Source organism: Brachycentrus maculatus, unplaced genomic scaffold (assembly GCF_059751285.1).
Source record: "Brachycentrus maculatus isolate JH-2025_06_01 unplaced genomic scaffold, ASM5975128v1 h1tg001028l, whole genome shotgun sequence".
In the NCBI taxonomy this organism is placed as follows: Eukaryota; Metazoa; Arthropoda; class Insecta; order Trichoptera; family Brachycentridae; genus Brachycentrus; species Brachycentrus maculatus.
In genome coordinates this window covers 7,477-25,127 of record NW_028281740.1, presented here as the reverse complement: position 1 = coordinate 25,127, position 17,651 = coordinate 7,477, and the positions used below count along the sequence as shown (strand labels likewise).

The 17,651-nt window shown below is 34.7% G+C and overlaps 1 protein-coding gene across 1 annotated transcript; it reads left to right on the top strand.

Moving 5' to 3' along the window:
• Positions 1-5,443: 5,443 nt before the first annotated feature.
• LOC148299641 (uncharacterized) lies at positions 5,444-16,983 on the top strand. Its single transcript, XM_088275857.1, has 3 exons — positions 5,444-5,468; positions 5,625-5,687; positions 7,909-16,983. The coding sequence occupies exons 1-3, from the start codon at positions 5,444-5,446 to the stop codon at positions 15,126-15,128; spliced, it is 7,308 nt and encodes a 2,435-aa protein (XP_088131983.1). The 3' UTR covers positions 15,129-16,983.
• Positions 16,984-17,651: the final 668 nt, after the last annotated feature.

The window sequence follows — 17,651 nt, the reverse complement described above, 5'->3', positions numbered from 1 at the left end:
GGTTTGGGCATGTGAATCGAATGAGTGAGTGAAGAAAGAGGAGTAAAAGAAATTTATGAGGCGAATGTAATTGAAAATAGAAGCAAATGAAGACAGAGGAATAGTTGGCATGATCATGTATTTTAAATACTTGGGCTTGGTAAGGTTAGGAGTCAAATAATCGACGAATATGTATGAGGAGGTGCATGAATGTGGATGAGACGAAAATTGTAGCATTTACCGTTGTAAATTTTATATTTAAAAATAGGCAGATATTACCACAACGTAATTTCCGCATAGGTCAATGAAAAGATATTTATACGACTGGAATTTGCGACATATTACATAACATTTGTGATTCTTAGACAAATCTGTCTTTATTATGAGCTAAGATGCTGAATCAGACTTCAAAAATGCTAATAAAAAAATGAAAGTTAATTGGTACTTTTGACTGAGTGACTCATTAAATGCCATGTTGTAGTCACGACACTTGCTTTACGGCTATTAACGTGCTTTTAAAATTATATAGCTGATATTTCAGCAACAAAGACAATGACCCCAAGGGCGTTTGTCCACTACATGGAATCTTACGGAATTTTACCGTCCGGCACGTCAGTTAGCGTTTTAAAACGATGATTGGCATAAATTTACGAGCAACGTGTTCACACACCGATCCGAAGAAAGATGGACAAAAGCATAAACCAATCATCGTTTTATCACGCTAACGTGAAGTGCCGGATGGTAAAATTCCGTATAGTGCACAAACGCCCTAAGGCCCAGTATTCGTTAAGTCGCAACTTAATTTTCTCTAAATCCAGGTAACAATGTCTTTTGTAAACATTGTTCGCCTCTTCCACATGGATGCATTTCCTCATACATACCGCCGATTATGTCGACTCCTTACCTGACCGAATTTATGAGGCGAATGTTAGTGGGAAAAGAAGCAGAGGAAGACCGAGAAAAACATGGCACGATCAGGTATGCCAAATACTTGAAAGTGGTCAGGTTAGGAGTCGTAACAATCGGCGGGTATGTATGAGGAGATGCATGAACGTGGAAGAGGCGAAGAATGTTTGCAAGGACAGAGTGGCGTGGCGCTCTATTCTCTCTGCCTACCCCTGCGGGGAAGCGACGTGGTGGTTAGTTAGTTTTTTAGTTAGTTACCTGACCGCTTTCATGTATTTGACATACCTGATCATCTTAAGCGTTTCTCGGTCTCTCCTCACTCATTCGTTCCACATGTCCAAACCAAAAGAGGTATGTGTTTGTGTTAGATTTCGTTTGATGTGTTTCTGTGTTTTTTTGCAGTTCTATATACGTTATCATAACGACGTGCCCTACGTAAAGTGCTCTAACTACATTTTTGTCAATTTTGAGATGTTTGGTGTATGTTATCAACTGACCGTTATCTACAAATTTAAATAAACAAAAAAATATAAATAAATTACGCCTAGTTTTCAGGCGTATAAGACGCCATCTACATCGTATTTTCGAAATGAACTGAACTCCTAAAACGCCAACTACTTAATTTTGACAAAGCATAAAGTTTTAAAACGATTTAATACATTATTTTATCGTATTTTTCATGTATAATACTAGTTTAGAATTTCAGATAAAACCGTTAATTAATAAAAACAAATCCGTTGAAAAAAATTTTAAGCTCTCTCCTGTAAAGTTACAGATTTGCAGATAGAGTACTTTATGTAGGAACCGTCGATAAAGTGTGCTAATTGTGATTCGTGTGCTTTGCTGGGAGGTGTGTTCTTGTATTATGTGAGAGTAATTCTTTAAAGCGTATGTAAGAATAGTTTAAGCATATAATTATTTGACTGTCGTAAGTTGTAATTTTAAAATTAATAATAAAGCTTTGTTTATCAGTATATTATACAACTTTTTAACGACTTTTTCTTATTAAATTACATTGTTATCCACATGTCTTTATATTCTGGGTAAATCGTTATGTCAATGACAATTAAAACGTTATAATAAAAATAATTACACATCAAACAAAACTTATAACATAGGTACCTCTTTTGTTCAAAAGAACTTTGATTATTATGCAATAAAATTGTACAACCTGCCTCGATTATCCATAAAATCATTAAATATTGAAAAACTAAGTATAAAAGAGCTATTTATAAATGGATAATAGAGGTGGGTTGATCTGGAATAGATCATTCGGTCATTTTTAATTCACTTTTTACTTGGTAAACACCGTTTACATCGATACGGTGTCTGAAAACGTCACGGCGCGTCTTCTTTCCAAGTAATAAAACCTTTCCTTCGTTTGTAAACGATCAAGATAACACTGATCGTTTACAAACGATCATTATATATATATACATATATATATATTTATATATATATATATATATATATATATATATATATATATATATATATATATATATATATATATATACATATATATATATATATATATATATTTATATATATGTCCGCCTCCGTAGTGTAATGGTCAGCACGCTCGGCTACCGTTCTGGAGGTCCCGGGTTCGATTCCCAAGGGGGGTAAAATAAATATAAGTAATTTTTTCACTGTAATATTTATTCAATAATACCATGGACTGGTACCTAAAGCGGAGGGCTGATCACCTTTCCTTCATGTGTAAAACGATCATGATAACACTGCGTTTATAAGACACAGTGCCCTATGCACCATTGGGGTGCGGATAAGGATTTTAATAATAAATTATTTTTTTTTAGTAGGATCTGGTGAGGAGTTGAGGGGGAGAGTTAGAGGAATCCAAGGAATGTACGATATGATGAACGCTCACAATTGCAATCTTAGAAATTATTTTAAAATTATGTTTATGTGTTAGAGAAATGTTTATGAATAATTTACTATCGAAAGTGAATGGTGATGACCAATTATTTTTGGGTCATCTTGCCGCCAAGCGAAGAACAGGTCAAATCACAAATAATCCCACGTAATTTATGAACTTTTAACCCCGTTACTTGACATACAAGTCGGCACATTAGCTGTTAAGAGGCCAGTCGACTCACGCACTATTTTTCGCTTAAATAACAAGTAAAAGAAATTTTAAAAAAATATGTACGCTCTTAGTTCTAGTACTAAAAATCACTTATTTTTATTTCATCCTCCTTTCGGATATATCGTAGTCATACAGGAGAAAGTGACCAAGTGTATTTTTTTTTTACAAAACCGTGATCATTGACTATTTGATATGTTACTAGCTTAATATTGCCCTGAAAACATCCCAAAGGATATTAAACTTGTAAGTATAATTTATTGACTTGGTTAAAATAACTAACTGCATTGATGTTTATTTTGTTGCCAAGCAAAAGTGACTTAAATGGCCCTCCTGAACATTCTACGTTTTTTTAGTTGGTCACTTTCTCCTGTACGACCACGATTTATATATATATTTATATATATATATATATATATATATATATATATATATATATATATATATATATATATATATATATATATATATTTATCTTCTTACAGTACACAAAATATTTCTTTTCATACATTCAGACATCTTATCATACATTATGTTATATTTTTTACATATATGAATTAGCAATATGACGTATCGTGGATTCGAAAAAGACGGAAAATAATTATTCTTCTTCTTTTTCCTTCTTCTTCTTCTTCTTCTTCTTCTTGGTGCAAGCCTTGTGGCCTGTTTTTAATATTAATCATAAAAATTTTGGCATCTCAACAAAGATGAAGAGGAATATATAAAGATAATGTCATAGATATATGATCTATCTCATGACGTTTCATGATTAAATTCACAATAACCATCTACGATTGGATTTAGAAAGCTTTCATTTAGCAGAGACCCCTTTATTTATATGCAAGATCCTAACCCAGGTTATTTTACAAACTAGGAGACGCCTGAAATCATGATATTTTTTTAAGTATCTTATTATTTGACCAGTTATTACCCAAGTCATAAGCCCTGTAAACACTCAGACTTCCATACTTCCACATATATGTTGAGATGTAAAAAAAATGTGAAAATCACACCTAAATAGAGAAAATCCAGATTAGTGAACAAGTATTTGGACACACTCAAAATGTTGTGAACTTTTAAAATGAATTAATAGTTTGAAATGTGTTCTAAAACGCAGTTGTCCACACTATGGGTCTATAGAATCCCACTCTCAAAGCAGACTCACCTCTTAAGAGGATTTTTTAAAGATGTTCTTCTACAAATTTCTCTCACATTCGAGAAAGTGGTCCCTATGGGTCATTTAGGAGAAAATGACTGTTATTTTATATTGTCTTTGATCCAGACTCGCTTGACCCGATAGCGTAAGGCTGGGTCAACATAACTTTCAAACAACGTCTCAAACACTTTACCAATAAAAGTTAAAAGTTGATCAATAATATTGCTTTATTATTTTTTGACATCTCATCAAAGATGAAGAAGAATATGGAAGTCTGGGCATTTACGGGGCTGACGACCGTCATAGGCTAGTTTATAATTCATCACTTTACACACGTGTAACATTCACCAATTCTACCCATTATTGACAACCACACTACTCCAATTCTTGGTAATTCTATAAATATGAACCAATTTAGAAACCTTGTTCTTGAATCATTATATCTTCACTACACAAAAAACATTCAGGTCTTACCTAAAAAGATCTGTTGCACAGTAAAAGTTCAATAAATGGCCTGATATGTATTTTTAATACATTATATTATATTTTTAAACTTTCAAAACAATCACCTGAAAAATCTTTTTTTTTATGTATGGGCATTCCGAAAACACGCAAAACTGAATATTAACGATTTTTTATATATGACGCTGTTGAAAGGAGTGAGCGATATGATCAATCTCATGACACAGTACATTTGAGTTCACATCAGCCATCTATGTTGGATTGAAAAAACTTTTTATTTAGCGGACCCTTTTAATCTTTATAAAATAAAACCAATTTGTTTTAACCACTTTTTTATAAGTACATTTTTTCTCCAAAAACCTTATCATCAGGGTTGACTGTTTTAAGATAACTGAGTACCTACATGTTTAACCCTGATAATGACAAGGTTCTTGTCGAAATCGGTTAGAGAAAAAATTACCAACAAAAAAAGTGGTTAAAAACAAAGTTGTTTTATTTTATAAAGTTTATAAAATGTGCCATAAAGTATCTGCGAAAAACATTCAAGAAAAAAAATAGACCCTTGGATATTATTTTCAATATATTAACAAAAATACTTCAATTTTATACTATTTCTATGAGCCTAAGCGGCTTATTATTAGAAATAGGGGATGCATACAAGATCCGAGCCCCGGATTATTTTGACATACTAGGAAACGCCAGAAAATATTTTTTTTATAGGCATATTATTTTACTAGACATTTTAAAATGTAAAATAATATTTTTATTTATATATTTTGACCCCTTGGGTATCGAACCCTTGACCTCTAGACAAACATCTGAATCACTACACTATGGACTCTACGATCTACGACTTACGTACTTAATATATTAGACAAACAAAAACTTATTATTGTAATTTTAATTTCTATAATAATCGTTTTTTGCAAGCCTTTAAATATTAAAATGTTATTTATTAAAATATAATAAAAATTGGTGTTAGAATATTTTAAAATATATTATCTTTTTTTACAGATTTCCAAAACGATGATGTCATAAATGTAGATAGAGTAAAAAGGGACGTCGCAAATGATGGCGGTAAGTCATTTTCTTGACACTTCTAAAATTTTAGCTTGTAGCTTTTTTGTATAAAGCCTTTGCACATTTGTTTTCTAGTATTATCACCCTTTTTCTATGTAGGAGAAGCATTCTTGTTTATTTTCCTCTTTGGGTCAATGGCCTCAAATTTTTTCTGTGTCTCTGATGATGAGCTTTCTTGCAACTTTTAATATAATTTCGAGACCTGATGCCGCCTATACAGGTTTTTCTCTTTAAATTGGACGATTAACGAATCAAATAGGACGTTAAACTAATCAAATCGGACGTTTAACAAATCAGATTGGACGTTTGTCAACCTAATTGGACTTCTTACAAATCAAATTGGAAGTTTAACAAATCAAATTGGGAGTTAAACTAATCAAATAAGACGTTAACTAATAAAATTGGAAGTTCAAAAAACTAACATGGACGATGGAAATCCAATAGGACATTTGAGATTTTAATTTGGACGTAAAACAAATCAAATTGGACTAGTAACAAATCAAATTTGACGTTAAACTTATCAAATAGGACTTTCAACAAACCAAATTGGACGTTTCACAAATCTAATTTGACGCCTTACAAATCAAATTGGGAGTTAAACTTATTAAATTGGACGTTTACTAATCAAATTGGACGTTCAAAAACCTAATTGGACAATGGAAATCAAATTGGACATTTGAGATTTAAAATTGGACGTTAAACAAATCAAATTGGGCGTTAAACTAATCAAATAGGACTCTCAACAAAACAAAATGGACATTCAAAATCAAATTGGACATTTAAATTTTAAATTGGACGTTTACCAAATAAAATTGGACTTTAGTCTGCAGAGAATTTTAGGCGTGCGGTGGTTTGACTCTGTGAGGAATGAAGAGATAAGGCGTAGGACGCAGCAAATCTTGGTCACAACTGTCGTCAAGAAAAGGCGATTCAGTTGGCCAGGTCATGTACTTAGCATGCCTCCCTAAAGGTTTTTTTTGGTATTAAAACACTTCATAAAAATAAAATCCTTTTTTCAAATTACCTAACGTCTAAATGACTCTGAAATCTGGCTACGGCTTATGCAACACCACTTTACATGGCTCCATTTAGGCTCAATTTTATAAGCCTATTGCTATTTGTGAGTGGATTTACTCTTTATGTTTAAAGTTACTATAGTTTCATGTAATTCATGAGTGAAAATTCTAGTATCTATTTTTGTCCTGAAAAAGGACCCAGTAAAGATGACCGAAACGTTCATATGAGAATATTTGTTATTTAAAATAGTTTTTGTACTATATAGAAAATACATGTTAAAATTTTAAATCTTCAAATATTTTTTTGATAATTTTTTTTTAAATTTTTCCATTGGCCCATAAAAAAAAAACAAGATGTTTTATAACACGATATTTTTTAAATTTTAAATTTTCTTAATTTTTCTCTTTTTTTCGATTGTACAAAAATGTGTGATGATTTTTTCTTGTCTTTTTTCCGCACCTTTTTCTTGCCTAAATTTACAAAATATTTTTAAAAAATTATACTTTGTAAAAATAAATATAATGTCTAGTGCTTATTTTATTTATCACAAATAAATTATTTAACTTTTTATAAAGTATTGTTACTTTATTATGTAACATGTTACGAAATGTTTTTTTAATGGTATTATATCATTAAATTTTGAAGAGTATTTTTATGATATTATGTCATGAATTGTTAAAACGTATTTTTATATGATGTAACTTGCTACAAAGTACTGTTTCAATAAGTTGTAAATATTTTATTTTTAAATATTTTTTTTACAAAGTATCAAATTATATAATATGTGTATATTGTTATTATATCGAATTGTTTCTTTTTTTCCATTCTCAACTATAATCCTTCTCCGGTGGGCTGTTCTACAAATACCTTTTTACAACCTCAAAAACAATGTACAAACGACCACCAACCAACCACCAAATGATGTAATACCAAACCTTGTATGATGTACAAAAACCAAAACCCAAAATGGAAACCCAAATTCCCAATGGACAAACAACTGACTTCGACCAAAAACAATTGACAAAATGGACAATGACGTGTGGACTTTACAACAATGTGTGTGTTGACAAAAACTTGACAAAAACTAACAAATATGTGTGTTGAATTGTGCTAATCTAATCTGAAACCTTTTGTGATGTTTCCATTTTTTTTAAATTTAATGACATGATTTTTTTCTCGATATTTTATGTTTATTTTAAAGATGTAACAACGGTTCTTTTGGTCGATAACCAAAAACTCAACAGAGAGCTTAACTCTAGAAACGGTAGATATCTCAACGTTAAACCGGTGATAGGTCTTCTAACTTCTACAGCTAGAACGTTCATTCAAGATGGAGTTACTACAGAATATGCTACTGAAGTTGTAGGAACTACATTGGACAATGGAAGAGTCTACGCGCAATTGTTGACCAAATCATCTCTGGTACTCTACGACAGACCTCAAGACGGTGTTCAGGAATCATCCAAAAGAACTAGACTGCCTTATGAAGTAGACGCTAAGAAGTGGAACGTTGAAGATAATCTCGGAGACAAATATAGAGATCAATATATCATCAAAAATACAGATTACGTCTCTCCCAGGGATGGAGGTGATCTGTTCACAGTATTTGCCAGCAAGCCGACGCAGGAATACTTGGCTACTGCGTGGAATCCTGCGCCGGTTGAAGAAGAACGAGAGGAAGAAGAGAGCATTCCGAGCGCTCCGGAGACCTCAAATAACCTGAGAGTGCAGGGCCTCAAAGAAATCCCCAGATATTCAGAGTTCGAGAGCTTCAACTTCCTCGATCCGATACCATCTGCTAGAGAAAGAAAAATCTCTGCTTATAATAATATCAATGCTGAAATTGTAGACAATAATCAAAAAGTTGAAAAAGTCGTTGCGAAAGAAAGCTTCAAAGAACCTTTATCCAATTCCGTGGAAAAAGCTCCGCCTAAACAGATAGAACCTGCTAAAATTAATCCGAATATCAAACTTCCAACATTCACCGTCAAAAATGAATTTTCTCCCATATTCTACTATATAGATAACGTTGAATCGAAAACAGAGAAAACCAGCACCACTCCTAATCATTTAAAAAGCGCCAAGAAACTTTTCGGTTTCAAAGAAGACTTGAAACCTCTTAAAACATTCACCTATTATGGTTTCTCAAACTTTACGACGACAGTAGGAGAGACGGTTATCATATTTTCCCCGAGCACTGCAAGTGGATTTATCAAAGAAAATCAAGAAGAAATAACTCCGTCTGTTAGAGCTCCATTTTTACCGAATTTCGCAACTAGATTGAAAACATTCCTATCTTCTGATATAAAAGTAAGCAAAACGTCAAGTTATACTCGTAATACTGAAATCGTTTCACCACCTACCGTGAACCAGCCTCAGGATGCTATTCGTTCTAGCAAAGCTCTTTCAAATCAACTTTCCAGCCTGAAAAACGCATTGTTCGAGAAACCCAAACCAGATGAAGAACAAGCTTTGCTCGATGATAAAGAAAAGTTCAATAGGGTGATTGCCAGTCTCAAAAGCGGGTTGTTTATCCGACCAGCAACGCAATTCGGCGTACATAGAGATTCTATCCAACCATCTGAAACCTCTTACAGTACGATACTGAGGACTCATGCGACTGAAAAATTAAACTCTCAAGATGAAACAACTAGAGAGGATAACATACCAGAAATTACAGCGACAGAACCTTTACATTTCTATAGACCATCATCAGTTACGGAAAGTAACGAAGAAGAAAACTCGGTAACTACTGAAGATACGTTCAGTACGTACGAAGATGAGGTAACTGAGGACAGTGATTCGGGTTCTACGACTGAAAGTTTCGGCGAAACAATGTCAAACACTGACGACACACTATCAACACCTCAAATGGACGAAACCAGCGATGAAACTGGTCCAGAAGAAGAGGAAGACAGTGAATCAGATGGACATTCTAATGACGCAACGTGTACTGATGGAATCATTCCTGTGTCAACTATGACCACTGCTTATAAAACGTTCACATATCTGACCACTTACTTTATCCCGTTAGAAGGAACTGAAACAACGACTTCCATCAAGTCGCACGAAGTCGTCAGCACAGAAACTGGATACTTGACCAATTTGCAATGCAAAACTAACACAGTTATCGACATAACGCCAACCATCGATTTGACAACTGAAATTCAACCCACTGTATCTGTACGTTACGAGACTAGCACAGAAAAACATGTCGAAAGTCACAAAGAAGTTGTCACTGAACCCAGTTTACCTATCCTTACAACAACGGAAGCTTCTGAAGAAGAGAATGAAGTGCCAACAACAGAAAAGTTTACAACTGAAGCCATGGTAGAAACTACTTCTGAGAAAGGCACCACACCCTATGTTCCTGACACTACCGAAAGTAAAATAACTACGGTCGAAGTTCCGACAACAGAGCGAATAATCACCACGAGTGAAAGTCATGTCGAAACGACAGTAACAACTGAAACCAACGACATCGAAACTACGACTCAAGCAAAGGAAGAAGAAACCACCGAATCGAATGGAAACGAAATCGATCTCATATTCAAAACGTTATATACAACTTACACATATTTCACTACTTACTTCCAGGGATCAACTTCAACAGTGACTAGTAAAAAATCCGTCGTCACAAATGTGATAACTTCAACCTTAGATTTATCTCAAATCGATCCTTCCATCTTCAACGCCATAGAATCTAGTGATTATCTTTTCAAAGCAACCCATAAGGAAGAATTAGGTCAAATAGTTCCAACAAGCGTCGGCGCAGGTCGTCCAACTCAAACGTTCGCGTTAAATAGTATATTAGATCTGGTCAAGAATAGGCAGGTTATCGATTCGGCAGAAAATGACGCTATTTTAAGCTCCAAGATTCAAACGCCAGAGTTGAACGACGATGATCTTTTTAAAGGTATCGAAGCCGATGTAGTCAAAACCTTCTATACAACTTATACCTTCTTCACAACTCTTTACGTAGAACAAGATGTCAATATTTGCAGCCGTTCTGAAGTTTACACAAATTACGTGGGACCAGCGTCTCTCATTCCTACAAAAACTAATAGCATCGACTCCCTGAAAACTGCCACAAATGAAATAGATTTCAACAACTGCAAAAAAGTCCCCGCAGGTAAAGTAACGACTCCCGCCAAGCAGGAAGAAATAGAAGATACTGAAAGGCCTACTGAAAAACTTGTAACTAAGCCAAAATATCAAGTGTATGCTTCCATCGACAGATCAAATAAGAAGCCAGCTCTTGTCGAAAATAATGATTCTAGAGAGGTAAATGATTTACGTTACGGTAAAGATGAAATCGTTTTAGAAAAAGGCGAAAGCATGCTTGTGACTGATATAAAGAGTAGTTCATCCAAAGGTGAACGCCAGATCATAGACAATGCTGTCCTCGATGATCAAATAAGTTCTGAGAGTAATATCGATGAAATCGTACCATCTCCAACGCTTCTCTTACAAACAAGCTACACTACGTTTACATACTTCACGACTATGTACCTAGGCAAAGATTCTAGTAATGTCAAGAGTCGCTTGGAGACAGTCACTAATGTAGTCACCGAGACTCTTGATCCTAAAACCGCTGAAGTGGAAGAAACCAACCTACCAATTACTTATTATACAACGTTCACGTATTGGACAACTTTGTACAAGGATAAAACCACAACCATCACAAGCAGAGAGGACATCATTTCAAATGTAGTTTCTCCGAGTGTTACACCCTCAACTGTTAGCCCAATTGCAACAGACCCTATCGACGTATCGGTTGTGAAGATATCCGATATAAGCAAACCGGAAGACGCAACGGAAATAACGCCTACATCTACGAAGGGCGAAACTCTCGAAGATGATGGAAAAGCTACCTTCTTCACAACCTACACTTATTTCACAACTTACTATGTTGGCAATTCTTCAGAATTAAGAAGTAGCCTTGAAACTGTTACAAACATAGTTGATAACACCAAAGATTTGGTCAATGAGAACCAATTGGCGAGAGCTGTCGGAGGCCAAGGAGCATCTGGAAACTTGATTGACGACGGTGAAAAACCGGTCATAAAGAACACCGTTCAACCGGACGCTATTATCGCAACCAAAGTCGTTGGTGACAACGCTATTGTACCAACTCAACTCGTCGGCACTTATACAGATAATTTCAGTGTCATAGGCCTTGACAAAAACATCAATGAGAAGAAAATAATATCTTCACAAGTTGCCGTAATCAGTGGTGATTCTACTATCATAACTAACGCGGAAAACAAAGAGGAGAAGAATAATGTAGATTCAATTCTCCCAACCAAAATAGTAAATGACTTATCAGAATCTAAAACAACTTCCCCTAACTTGGCCGTCATAGAAGGGTCGGTCACAGATCCTACAATTATTAATGAAGATGAAGGGGGAGATGAAGAGGACGAAGGCGAAGAAGTTGAAGACGAGAATGGCAACATTACGAGAAAGAAGTCTCGTCTTACATTCTCAACCAGAAAACGTACATTCACTCCGGTGATAAGACCATTTGCTTCTCGTAATAGGCCAACATTCAGCCCAAAGCGTGTATCATTGACTAGCAGCGCGACAACTATTACGCGATCCGATTTCACTCCTACAGTAACTGCTACTCCTGCGTTGAAATCAGCTAAATCAACTGGGTTCGGAAACAGAAAATCAGCATCTTCCGCATATCCCGGAAGTTCTGCTGGAGGCGGAAGAAGATTTTCGAGAATAAGTAGCTCTGCAACGGCCAATGCTCCTAGTCAACGATCAACAGGTTTTGGACGCGGTAGGTCGTCTGTCGCGGATATTCAACCGACAAGTTCACGCAGGGGCGGATTTAGAACTAGTTCTGCAGGAACTTCCGGTTTCTCATCCAGAGGCGGCGGTTCAAGAATTAGGCCAACCCTATCTTCAAGATACAGAGGAAATAAACAGACAACAACACCCTCAAACAACGACGATTTATCGACGTTCGTAACTGAAGATCCGGTCGGATTAACAAATTTCGCTGAAACAGTGACGCAAGCCGGGGATACACCTGTAGATCTAGGATTCCGACGCACCACCAATTCATTGCTTCGTTTTAGAAGACCTCCATTTACAAGGGCTCCGTTGGCCACCACTCCTAGAACTGCTACTCAAGGTACAACACGGAGAGGGGCAGCGAATAGAAATAGAGCAGGCACAACTACAACACCCAAACCACCACCAAAAACTACTCAAAATCCATTATTCGCTCTACGAAATAGACAAAGACCGAACTCTATTTTCCCTCGGAGAGGATTAATTACTACGCAACCAGAACCACAGCCTGAAGAGGAAGTAGCAAATGAGGAAGATGAAGAAAACCAGGAAAATGCTGACGGAGAAGAAACAGATGGAGATACTGATTACGATTCTTCTAACAGACAAGAGTCCCAATTATCCACGACAACATTAGCCCCGGTCAAACCTAAAATTAATAATGTACCAGTAATAAAACCATTCGGTTTCCGCAGAAGATCTAAAAGGCAAGCTGATTACGGATCAAGAAGAAATTTCTCAAATTTCCGCAGACCGAGTTCAAGAACTGCAAAACCTGAAACTAAAACAACCGAAGCACCTGTAGAAGTCACAACTCCCGCAAGAACTAGGCCTTCAAACCGATATAACTCTAGATCCAACAGCAAGCAAAGCGTTAAAAGCAGCACTTCCAAGCCTGCTAGAACTACGGCAGCTAGTATCAGCAGTAGACAACCTTTTATCCTTAGAGGCGAAAGCAAAACCCACCAGCCAACATCCAGGCCGGGATTCCGAACTAGAAGTTCGAGGACTTCTGCAAGATCCACGTCCCCAACTGCAAATCTCAGACCGAAGGCTCCTCGGCTGAAGACTTACCAACCGCAAACTGAACCCACGAGAACCAGTAGACCGAGCTCGAGGTCACGAGGATCTAGAAGAGGAAGCACAACTAGACAGAGAACCACTTCTAACGATATCACTGATAATAACTATGTAAATTACCAAGTCCAGAACGATGGAAAATTGACTGTCACTCACAAAATACCCATGGAGGTAACGATTCCCGTAGTCAATGGAAAGTTGACCGAGTATAAAAATGTCCTCACCGCTAAACCAAGCATCGAAGTTTTGCTGCCTAACCAGTATTCAACTACCCAGAACGCTTTCGGCTCTCAGTACATTGCATTAGTATCCGAATCATCTGAACCAGCTGACAACGGTGCTACAAGAGTGATTCAATTCATCCTCCACGAAACACCGACCACCAGTGTTATTTTTACTCCTACTACTATTAGAGGTAGAAGAACATCTTTCTCTCATGTTATACCGAGCACTGTATACGATGTTGAGCGAGTCACTTCGACCATCCAACCGCAAATCAATGCCAACGTGCCATTAGCGAATATCTTGCTCTCGCAACTGCTTCTCGGAGGTATCGGAATGCCCCAACAGCAAATCAACCCGTTCTTGGCGCTCCAAGGTGGTCAACCCTTAGTTCCTGGAACTCCAACAACGGAATTTAAAACAAGAACAACAACTTACGTGACAACTGTCACGGACGCCAAATCTACCGTTCTTCCCATAACTTTCAGAGGAAAAGAAATTTTGACTACGATCATCGATTCCAAGGTAGACGTAATCACAGCGACAGAGTTCATAACCGAAACCGTTGTCGTAACCCCCACCGTTGCTGCTCCGAATCAAAACCCGAATCAATTAAACTCGATCCTTTTGCTCTTACAACAGCAGCAGGTCCAGCAGCAAGTCCAACAGCAGCAACAGACTGCAAACCCACTGCTCGGCCTTACGGCTGATTTGAATTTGCTGCAAAACCAACAGCTCTTAAACAACAACGCCTTGAGCCCTAAACCTGAAGTTTTAGACATCAAAGACACTGACGACTACCTCTCAGATGTTATAGAAGACGACATAGATGCTATTACCCCATCTCCACCGCCAAAGAAGGCGATTAGACGTAAACCAGTGGTCAATAAACCAATTCCACCAAGGGAATCAAGTGTTATTACTCTCTACGTATCAGGTAGGCACCCGGGCGAGTTCAGTACAGTTCTTTCAACAGTATTCTTGGACGAGAACCAACACATTCAGAAGAGAGAGGCAGTGTACTACGAAGAGTACGATCTGAACCCGTCAGACCTTCCTTACCTCAGCCAAATGGTTCTGGGATCTCAGTCTGACATGATGCTGGATACATTCTTGATGCCAGCAATGGATAATACGATAACCCAAGATACGCCAACGCAACAAGAGACGCAGAGCCTCGAAAGCATCATCGGAGAAGTCAGTCAATATATCAAAATGCAGCATCCAAGCTCCATTTTAGAAACAGCAAATACTGGACCAACTGTAACTTACGTCATAAGCAAAGGAAGCGATATCGAATCGGGGAGGTAAATATCAATAGTTTCAAACAAACATACTCATATAATTAAGTCATGAAATCGTAAAGGAAAAAATATTATAAGCTTTTTTATACCGTCGGATGTTACCGAATTTGTGAATTGTATAAATTATACTAGGAACTGGGTCTAATATACGTATTTATTATCATAAATAGTTATTCAGATAGTTTTTTTTAGGAAACGATAGACTATGTGCGAGATTTATACAATAAATATTATTTTTAAGATAAAAAAGATGAATCAGTGATATTTTTTCAACGATGCCTGTTGCGATCTAAACCTTTTTCTTCCTGAAAAAATACAACGAATTTCGTTAGCCAAATTTGACAACACCTTAAAACAACATTTTGCAGAAATGATCCTGAAATTTATTACGTACGTTTTTTTTTAAAGAAATATGTGTTGAACACACTGGTGTTACTACATTATGACACTGTCATTTATATTTTTCTGTTTTGAAAACGAGAAAAATAACGAGTTCCCTTGCGAAGAAAACCGTCATTTTTTACGAAAATTAAAAAACGTACTACTACAACGTCACAAATAAATATCACTTAAAATGACAGCGAGAGACTTCCATATACATTAATATATATACAGTAGACCCCCCTACAACGTTGAGATAAGTACCGCGTTATCGGAGGGAACGCTATAAGGGGTTAATGTTTAAAATTGTATTTTACATTTTAACCAACGAAAATTACTTACATCAGTCATTTAAAATTTAAATACAATTCAAAAACATTCACCCCCCTTTAATCTTCCCTCCGATAACGGGGTACCTATCTCAACCTTGTGGGGGGTTTGCTGTTTATATATGTGTGTTTGTAAACTATATAACTCGCGTTCACAGTTTTTTTTATATATAAACTAATATAAAATACGTAAGAAAAAATTCAAGATTTGGTAAAAATATTTAAAATTAAAAGGCGAATTAATTTATTCGGGTGTTAGATAAAATGTTTTAAAAAATAAATAAGTTAGTAATTTTAGCATATTAATTACTCAAATTATTTTTTAAAAAAACATGCCAACCTTAATATTAGTATTCTAGGAATAATTTAGATTTTTTTGTATAAAAATAATTTACATATTAAAAACACCGTTGTGTTTGATAAATCTAAGTATTATTTAAATAAACGATATTTAGATAAATGCCGTTTTTTAAATGAGGAAAAATCATCATTAAGTTTTTTTTCTTTTTTAATGCCATACCTAAGTCTTCATTTAAACACCGTGTCAAGTGTCATAATTCAATTTTTTACCTCAAGAAATTTTTTGAGATGGTTTAAATAATTAATAAATTACAAATAAACCCAACAGTACTGTAAATAAGAATGTTTACAATAAAAATATATAATGAGTTTCTGCTTAATAAAAAAGCTTCTTTACATCTCACCAATAGATGTCTCTAGTGAAGTTCTAGTGATTCAAGAACAAAGTTTCTAAATTGGTTCATATATATAGAACTTCCAAGAATTTGAGTAGTGTGGTTGTCAATAATGGGTAGAATTGGTGAATGTTACACGTGTGTAAAGTGATCACTTAAACCAGCCTATGACGGTCGTCAGCCCCGTAAATGCCCAGACTTCCATATTCTTCTTCATCTTTGATGAGATGTCAAAAAATAATAAAAAAAATATATAAATCAATATTCATTTTGTGAAGATGACAGGGATTTTTAAAAATAAGTTACATAAAAAATAATAAATTAAATCTTATTTTTTACATTTTAGTGAAATATTTAGATTGTAAAAACAATAATTATAATGAGGTTAAAAAATAAAACTGTACCATAATATGATTAGTTTATTTTAAGAATGTAAAAATATAATATTTCAAAATAATAAAACATAAATATTTTTAAATGAAACGTTTTATTTTTTTAATATAAAAATCCTTTTAATTGTGTTTAAAAATTTCAAATTCTATGATTTTTTCAGTGAAATTTTTAAGGGGATGATTTATTAAAACGATGTGCAATTTTCACGAGAACACTCCCTTAAATATTTTACATTGTAAAAACAAATATCTATACATATATTAAATATGTTTTTAAGTATGTACAAATTATAAATAAGTGTACTATCAATTAACACAATTTTAATCCACATATTTACTTAAGACAGACTGAAGACAAAAACTTACTTTAAAAAAAATAAAAAAATACCTGACCTGAATTTAGTTCTACTGTAGTCATAAAATATTTTACATTATTTTATTACTAAAGTAATAAAATAATGTAAAATATGAAGCAAAACTTGTGTTACAAATTAAAGTTTTTTTTTTGGAACATTGTATGTAATTAGGACTAGCATATTTAAGAATATATATATATATATATATATATATATATATATATATATATATATATATATATATATATATATATATATATATATATATATATATATATATATATATATATATATCCATACATCCTTTTTACGTTTTATCATACCATATTCCAATGTTACACAATGTGATCCTGGGTTCGATTCCCTTTAAACTACAC